The 8,868-nt window shown below is 59.4% G+C and overlaps 2 protein-coding genes across 4 annotated transcripts in view; one reads left to right on the top strand and one right to left on the bottom strand.

Moving 5' to 3' along the window:
• The first annotated feature begins 3,065 nt into the window (after positions 1–3,065).
• On the top strand, positions 3,066–5,413 carry CDK5R1 (cyclin dependent kinase 5 regulatory subunit 1). Its single transcript, XM_021539903.3, has one exon. The coding sequence runs from the start codon at positions 3,125–3,127 to the stop codon at positions 4,016–4,018; it is 894 nt and encodes a 297-aa protein (XP_021395578.1). The 5' UTR covers positions 3,066–3,124; the 3' UTR covers positions 4,019–5,413.
• The window catches only part of MYO1D (myosin ID), a 192,665-nt gene continuing 189,102 nt past the window's right edge, over positions 5,306–8,868 (bottom strand). For all 3 annotated transcript variants that reach the window (XM_085562090.1, XM_085562089.1, XM_085562092.1), the window contains one exon: positions 5,306–8,030. In XM_085562090.1, coding sequence (XP_085418216.1) covers positions 7,874–8,030 — 157 coding nt within the window. In that variant the 3' untranslated portion in view covers positions 5,306–7,873. The remainder of the gene's footprint in view (positions 8,031–8,868) is intronic.

Below are 8,868 nucleotides of genomic sequence, written 5' to 3'. Positions count from 1 at the left end.
CTGTCTCTATTTCCCTCTCCACATTTTTCTTACAAAATTTATATTTTGTAAAAGGATTCTGTTTTATCAGGAAATATTTTGCCTTCATGCTGACTCTTAGACTGGCTGATTCATCCCCTTTCTGTTCACATTTTGACCTCTCCCACCTTTTATTTTATTTTATTATTCTTAATTTCCATCTCCTCCAGTCAGTCGCTGTTTGGGTTTTTGGCACCATCAATATCAAATGTACAAACGGTTCTTGCTAACCAACACCAGGTATATCTGATGTTCAGATGAGTTCCAATAAAGAATTTTTTTTTCAAAAACCTCTGTCTCCTGTCTTCAGCCACCAAAGCTGATCCTGGGCTGGGTGCAGCTTCTCCCTTTGCTTAAGGAAGGGTGGGATCATCCCCTCACCAGAGCATCATTGGGGACGATAACTTGGAGATACCAGGTGTGAATGTTTCAAGCAGCATACAAAAGATTTAAGGATTGTGACATGTTCCTGGCACAACAGTGCTACTAGTGTACTAGTGCTACTGAGTGTATAATAATTATTATTATTAGCAGTATTATTTTGGTGAAATATTGATTAAATGTGTTCTCTCATCCCTCCAGCCTTTCCTGATCACGCCCTTATGCCGTGTTGGAGTCTCTGCAAAAGGCCAGGCCCAGATTCCTTGAGAGGCTGGGGAGGAGGTTTAGGGTGTCTTTGATACAACATCTTGAATTTTTACATCAAAAACTCCTGGGATACCAGGTGGTGCAGGAAGGAACCTGCCCTCAGAGACAGGAAAATGTCAAGGGTTCCACTCTGCTCTTATATCTCTGGCAGTAGAGAAGTGCATTTCTAGTTTTAATCATTCCTGAGATACTTCCTCAAACATCTATCCAGTTCACTGTGATGCCCCTACAGTGGCATTTTCCCCACGGATGTGTCTTCGGAAGGGATTTGCTGAATTAGGTGCTAATTGTGAGTGACTGAAAGGAAACCCATTCATGGAAGCAGAGATGGAGCAGGGATGGGCAGAGGCAGGGGCTGAGGTGGAGATGGATGGGGAGTCACAGGATCCAGGGAGAGTTTGGGTTGGAAGGCACCTAAAACACTCTCCAGAGCCGCCCCTGCCATGGCAGGGACACCTCTCACTGTCCCAGGCTGCTCCAAGCCCCCTCCAACCTGGCCCTGGGCACTGCCCGGGCTCCAGGGGCAACACAGCTGCTCTGGGCACTCTCCCAGGGAGGAATTGCATCTCAATATCCCATCCAGCCCTGCCATCTTTCTGCTTCTGTCCTGTGTGTCCTTGCTGGGGATCGTGTCTGGCTCCAGCTGTCATCCCCCAGTGGGGACAGAATCGATCCTGACCCCACAGGTGACAATGGGACAGTGTGACAAGGCTGGCAGGTCCCTGTGCCCGAGGCTGAGGGGACCTGACCAGGACCAGGGATGGTGACAGCAGCTTTGGCGCCTTGTGTGGGATCAGGGATGTTTAGTGACACATCAGCCCCTGGAGTTGCCTTTGGAACAACGGGGTTTTCTGAGGCACCTCCAAGCATGTTAAAATTAGGGCCAAAACCTCTCATATTGTAGAGCCTGTTTTAAACCCTTTTGGCTTAAACTTCATAAGGCTGAATGTAAAAGCTGACGATTGCTGCTTGGATCTGGGGGATGCTTTAATGGACAAAAGGAATTCTCAGTGACAGCAGTGCCCAGGCTGGGCTGTCACTGTCCCCATGGTTTTGGGAGGAGAGAGTCCTGCAGCGAGCCCTGACCACTCCCCAGAACCCAGCTCCACAGTGGGTTGAATGTGTTCTGATGGTCAGGCAGGTTTTTGGGACAGGTCTGTTCTCATGGGGATTTGGGTTTTTTTTTTCAGATTTCCCTGCTGTGGGAGTGGGATTGGCAGCTGCAGGTCCGGGGCAGGGCATAAATAGGTATAAATGAATAGAAATGAATTTGGGTCATCAGTGCAGGCCCGGGATGTGCCCGAGCATTCCCCGCTGCTGCCGGCAGCAGCTCCTGGGCCGCAGGGTCCCCCCGGGGGCGGCTCCGCTCTCCGCGGCCGGAGCGGACCGGCAGCCCCGGTGGCGGCGGAGCGGCCTCCGAGTGTCGCTGCAGGTCGCGCCGAGCCCGGCGGGGCCGGTGCTGCCCGGTGCCTCCCGGGCCGGCGCCGCTCCGGTCCCGGCGGCAACGGGATCCCGGTCCGGCGGCAACGGGATCCCGGGCTGCGCGGGGGCGGCGGCTCCAAGCGGAGCCGTGGGACCCGCGGGGTACGGGAGTTGCAGGCGCGTTCCCCAGAACCCGGCCCGGCCTCAGAACGCGGTTCCGGGCATTTCATTGCCCCGGTAGCTCCGGGGCGAGTGGCGGCCCCCGGCCCGGAGCCGGGGAGGCGCCGCCGGAGGGGGGAAGCGGGGGCGAAGGGCGGCCGGGGGCGGTGCGGGCTGTAGGGCCCGGCTCCGAATCCGGGCTGCGGCTCCGGGACGCCGGTGGAGAAGGGTTTTAAATCTTAATTTTGGGATTTTCTAAATAATTATTTTCGTTGCTTTTTATTCTTTTTCCCTCCGAGTCGTGCCCGGCCCTGCCCGGGGGCTCGGCAGCTCCCCTGGTCCTGCCCGGCCCTGCCCGGGGGCTCGGGGGCACCGCGGGGTCCGCGACCGGCGGGACCCCGAGGCGGGCAGCGCCCGGGGGGCGGGCCGGGCCCGGGAGGGGCGGGGCCGGGCCCGGGAGGGGCGGGCCGGGCCCGGGAGGGGCGGGGCACCCTCCATTCATAAACAGCGGAAGGCGGGGCCTGGCTGGCGGGGGCGTGGCCTGGCTGGCGGGGGCGGGGCACAATCCATTCAAGGCAATGGGGGCGGGGCTCTGCCGCCCGCTGCCGTGCGGGGGCGGGGCCGGGGCCGAAGGGGGCGTGGCCTCGGCTGCCGCGGCGGGCGCACGTGGCGGGGCGGGGCGGGGCGGCGGGCGCGCGCACTGCGCCGGCGGGAGCGCGCGCGGCGCGGGGCGGGTCCGGGCGCGGCGCTGAGCGGCGGCGGCGGCGGCGGCGGAGCAGCGAGAGCGGGGCCGGCCGGGCCGGGCCGCGCCGGGGCCGGGGCCGGGGCCGGGGCGGGCGGCGCGGGCCCGCCGGGCGCCCGCCGGGCGGCCGGCGCCATGGGCACGGTGCTGTCGCTGTCGCCGAGCTACCGGAAGGCCCCGCTGTTCGAGGAGGGGGCGGCCACGGTGGGGCACTACACGGCGGTGCAGAACAGCAAGAACGCGAAGGAGAAGGGCCTGAAGCGGCACTCGCTGATCTCGGTGCTGCCCTGGAAGCGCATCGCCGCCGTCTCCGCCAAGAAGAAGAGCTCCAAGAAGGTGCAGCCCAACGGCGGCTACCAGAGCAACGTGACCCACCTCAACAACGAGAACCTGAAGAAGTCGCTCTCCTGCGCCAACCTCGCCACCTTCGCCCCCCCGCCGCCCCCCGCCGCCGCCGCCGCCGCCCTCGCCTCGGCGCAGAAGGCGCCCCCGGCCGCGCCCGCCGCCGCCGCCGCCACCCCGCGCCGGGTCGTGGTGCAGGCGTCCACCAGCGAGCTGCTGCGCTGCCTCGGCGAGTTCCTGTGCCGCCGCTGCTACCGCCTGAAGCACCTCTCGCCCACCGACCCCGTGCTCTGGCTGCGCTCCGTGGACCGCTCGCTGCTGCTGCAGGGCTGGCAGGACCAGGGCTTCATCACGCCGGCCAACGTGGTCTTCCTCTACATGCTGTGCCGGGACGTCATCTCGGCCGAGGTGGCCAGTGACCACGAACTGCAGGCAGTGCTGCTCACCTGCCTGTACCTCTCCTACTCCTACATGGGCAACGAGATCTCCTACCCGCTGAAGCCCTTCCTGGTGGAGAGCTGTAAGGAGGCCTTCTGGGACCGCTGCCTCTCCATCATCGACCTCATGAGCCCCAAGATGCTGCAGGTCAACGCCGACCCGCACTACTTCACGCAGGTCTTCGCCGACCTCAAGAAGGAGAGCGGCTCCGAGGAGAAGGGCCGGCTGCTCATCGGCCTCGACCGGTGAGCGCCCGCCGCCCCCCGCGCCCCGGAGCCGCTCCCGGGGGCTTTGCCCGGCGGGGAAGGAAGGGCGGGAGCCGCCGCCCCCCCCCGGGGGGACACGGGGGGTTCGGCCGCCGCCGGACCGGAGAGCAGACCCCCGGTTCCCTCCCGCGCCGCCGCTTTCCAGCCGCCGCCCCCTCCCCACGCTGCGGGCCCGGGATGCTGCGGCTCCGCCACCGGCTCGATCCCAGCAATTCATGGATGGGGGGCCGAGAACCCCCCCAGCCGATGTCCCCGGGAGCGGAGCGGGGCTCCGCGGGGCCGGTCACCGCATCAGCGAGACAGAGCCCAGGTAGGGGAAAAAGAAAATTAAGGGGGAAAAAAAATCCTGTAAAGGCTCCAGCGCGGGCGGCTGAACCGGCCCGGTCGGGACTCACCGGCAGCACCGGGACAGAGACGCGGGCACGGCCCGGGGACCCCCCCACTCCCCTTCCTCCCTCATCCCCCCCTCTTTATTTATTTTCTTTGAAGAGACTCGAATTCCCGAGCGGGTCCGGGTGACGGGAATCACCGCTACTGTTCATGAGATCAATGTGAAATGTCTTGTTCCCATCGTGCACTGGTCATGAGTATTGTGTAAAGGATCTACTTGAGTGTGCAAGCAAGGGGAGCCGCCACATGCTGCTATATGAATTCTTCTAGAACAAACCCAACGAACTGCAAACCTGCGGGGGGGAAAGAGAAAAAAACCCTTCTTTCTTCTGTCATTGTTGCTTTTCCAGTGGTATTGCGCATGCAAACAGGAGCATTTTGTGTCTTCGGGAAACAAAAAAAAAAAGGAAAAAACGCATAAAAAAATAATAATCAAATGAAAAACCTTAACGAGAGATGGCTGTAAAATTACACCCATGCACAAAGACCCGCCACCACCCCGACACCGCAGTCTCGAGCTGGTATTCCCGTATCAGGCCTGGGGACTGAGACCTTCTTTTTGGGTTTTATCGTTTTCTTTTCTCCGTGTGCTCAGTTCTAGTTTAGTTCTGGTCCATCGGGCGTTAAACTGGCGAACAAGAGGGAGAAATAACGTGCCATTTATTTTTATTTTTGATTTTTCACTTGAAGCTCTTCATGGCTGTACATTGGACCCTGCTAATGATACATGTGTACGTACGTTTTTTTAGTGCAATCTCTTCTGTAGATCTTTGTTGACCAAATTGATGGGTATTGTTACTTATTAATTTATATTTGTCTCATTTTGTATGTATGTGTATAGTGTGTTTGTAAGTATGTGTGGTTTATAACCCGACCGACTGTGTCATGGGGCTCAGTGTGCCTGTAATTTAATCCCCTCCCCTTATTTTTATTTATTTTTGTACTGTGCTGATTAAATAAAAATGCACTGACCATCCATTACACGGCAGCGGCTCGTGGCCGAGTCTTTTCTGCTCTCCCAGCCCTCGGGCGCTGGGAACGGGATTTGTGTTGACGACAGAGGGTTTAACGCAGCCGCCGCTTTAATCGCGTTACCGGCGCCGGGGTCACCCCGTGGTGGGAGAGCGGCGGGGCCGGCAGCAGCCGGAGGGGGAAAGTCGGGATACTGGGATAACTGGGATAACTGGGATATGGGACACCGCTCCCTCTGGGCATCATCTCCCCCGCGCCAGCAGGAACGGGCAGCACCATGGTGGGATGCAACTAATTGCTTTCTTTTATTATTTATTACAGTGAATTATGTAAACAAAATCCAGGTCCATTATAGTAGGTTTTTTATGCTCTTTTGCACATAAAATATCAGCGATTTATTAAAAAAAAAAAAAAAAAAGGGTTCATTGCATTATCGCCCCTGGCTGAGAATCCAAGTTTCAATTTAGAAATACTTAATTTATGGGAAAACCAGGAATATATATATTTTATATATTTATATATATATTTATATATATATATATAAAACCAGAGCAGGAACAGATAATACATTTTATAAGACGCATCTCATCACACACAATATTGCCATCTCACGGTAGGAGAAATTTCCCAAGCCTGCATTTTGTTGCCGTCCACCCCAATTCCATCCGAGCATTCTTCTGGAGGGACAAGGGTACAAAAGTGCTGGTCCCGCCCAGGGTGGGGGACGTTTGCACCAGGACACGGAGCCGAGGAGTGCAAATCCAAGGCACAGCAACGCCGGGCGTTCCCGGGAGCGTCCCGGCAGGGCAGGGGTGTCCCGCGGCTTTGGCATCGCTGCTGCTCCTCAGAGGAGCCGAGTGGGGTGGAGGGAGGCCCTGGAGGTCCCTGGAGGTCCCTGGAGGTCCCTGGAGGTCCCTGGGTGGGCCCGGCGGGGTCGGGGTGCCGTGTCCCCTCCCGCCCAGCGCTGGTGGTGCCGCGGGGCTGCGGGAGCCCGGCCCCAGGGGACCCTCCAGACACCCCGGACCTGCGAGGGGCACGGGGGGCTGGGGGTGCTGGGCTGCTCCCGGGGCTGCTCCAGGGACAACGGGAATGGGAGAGCTCTGGCATGGAGCCTCCCCGTGCACGGGCTTCTCCCAGTTCATCCATGCCCGACATCCCAGTCCCTCCCTGTCCCGGGGGCAGTGGGGCACCAAGGCTGCAGCGCCCTGTCCCCGTGTCCCGGCACGGCTTCGGGAAACCTGTGAGTGAGGAGCCTCTTCCAGGCTCTCTGATTCCCAAAATGCTCCATCTAACAAGTGCTCCCCATTTGCTGGCCGGGCTGGGACCCCGAGGTGGGGTCCCCACGCAGCTCCCCCACTTCCAGGGCTGGGAATCCTGACCTGACCAGCAGTGCCAGGACAATCCCAATGTAGAATCCCCACAGCCTGGGCTGCTCAGGAACCACAGCAGTGCCCAGAACAGTGGGAATAAACCACTGAGGAGATCCATGTCCCTCCATCAAGGCAGAGCTCGGGGTTATCTGGGCTGGGCAGGACGAGCCCGACACCCACAGCCCATTGCTGGAAGAGCCAGGAAAACTCTTTGGAGGGAGGAGCCTGGCGCTGGCAGCTGGGGCTGTGCCAGGTCAATGTTGGATAGTGCAAAGCTTGGCCCCCCAAAGCTCCCTCGTTCCTGGGCTCACCCTGCCATGGGTCCCTTTAGCCCTCCCTAACCCCAGCACTGGCACAGACACGAAGCCACACGGATCATCTAAAAATTCAGCAAGGCCACACGGTCCCAGAGGGAACCCACCAGCTTCAGGCCCTTGGAGGGGGTAATTAAGGCAAAAAGCAACGCAGGATTAACAAAACCAGGCCCTGCACTGGGAAGTCCCCTGTCCAGCCAAGGTGCCTCGATGGGCTGATGAATTCCCGAGGGAAAGCAGCAGGTCTGGAGGTGTCTCCCTGTATCTTCCCAGCCCCGTGTGCCTGGAGGGGCTGGGGGAGCGTGGAGTGTGGAAGGCAGCCCTCCCTTCCCAGCCTGGCTCTGGTTCCGTGGGGATTTGGCCCTACAGAACCTGACTCCCTGAGCTGGGCATCTTTGGTTCCTCCTCTGGAGGCTGCATCATACTGCAAAAACTGACACAAGGGAAAGGAGCATGGAAGGGAAAACTGGAGACGGGTGAGGCATCATTGTAGGAGAGGGAAGAAAGTGTGGAAGTACCTAGAAACTCTTTTTTCAGACTAATTCCAAAGGAAGCACTCTCCTGATATTCCAGTCTGGCTTGTAATATGGAGAACAGGTCACCGGCTATTTTAGGTCTTCATTCCATGTGAATTTGGCTTTTCTAAACCCCCAGAATTTGGGTTTTCCAAACCTTGAGCTTCAGAGGCTGCTTTAGGCACCCGGCAAGTCGCTGCTGAGCATCTCCCGGCGAGTGCCGGGGCGAGTCCGGGGCGGGGAGGCCGAGCCCGGCCCCGCTCCGAGGGAGGGGCCGTTAATTGCCCGGCACGCAGAGGACGAAGCCGGAGCGGTGCTTGGTGAAATCCGGCTGGGGTTGGTTGGTCTTGGTCTCCACGGACACGGTGCATTTCCTGCCGTGCAGGCTGCACTGCACCGGGTTGGTGACAGCGACGTGCAGGGCGCGCTTCTCCCTGCGGGAAAGGGACACGGGTCAGAGCGGTGGGATGGGATGGGATGGGATGGGATGGGATGGGATGGGATGGGATGGGATGGGATGGGATGGGATGGGATGGGATGGGATGGGATGGGATGGGGTGGGATGGGATGGGGTGGGATGGGGTGGGATGGGGTGGGGTGGGGTGGGATGGGGTGGGATGGGATGGGATGGGATGGGGTGGGATGGGATGGGATGGGATGGGATGGGATGGGGTGGGATGGGATGGGGTGGGATGGGGTGGGGTGGGGTGGGGTGGGATGGGGTGGGATGGGGTGGGATGGGGTGGGATGGGATGGGATGGGATGGCCACAGGTGGGACAGGCATTTTCAGGTCAGGCACATCCCACAGCCATCCCAAAACTCTGCATTAAGCCAGGCCTGAGCTCTGAGCCCAGCTTTGGGCTCCTGCTTGTGAAGCCTCCCACTCTGGGACTGGGATTGGAGCCAGTGGGAGGACTCAGCTCCATGGGCAGAGCACAGAGCAGGTCAAAGGGCCCAGGGGCTGCTGCCAGCTCGGCCACTGCCCCCTGGATGACCCTACAGTGACCCTTCAAGCCTGCAGCAGGGCCAGGGCCATCCCTGGGCTGAGCTCAGAGACGGAAGCACAGCCTGGAACAGTGGAAGGAACCACACGTGGGGTGGTGGCTGTGCCCAATTCCCTCTCAGACAGACAGACCAAACTGGCTGGGATAAAACTCTGTCCCTGCAGCTTTTGAACCCCCTAACCCAGTTTTGGCACTAAACATGATTCCCACGAGTGAATCAGGACTTTCTGCCCCCACCTTGGTTTGTCTGTGGCTGTTGGGGTCACT

This window comes from Lonchura striata, chromosome 27, assembly GCF_050655825.1.
Source record: "Lonchura striata isolate lonStrDom1 chromosome 27, ASM5065582v1, whole genome shotgun sequence".
NCBI classification, from domain to species: Eukaryota; Metazoa; Chordata; class Aves; order Passeriformes; family Estrildidae; genus Lonchura; species Lonchura striata.
The sequence above is the reverse complement of the archived record's forward strand: the minus strand, read 5'-3'. Positions and strand labels throughout refer to the sequence as shown.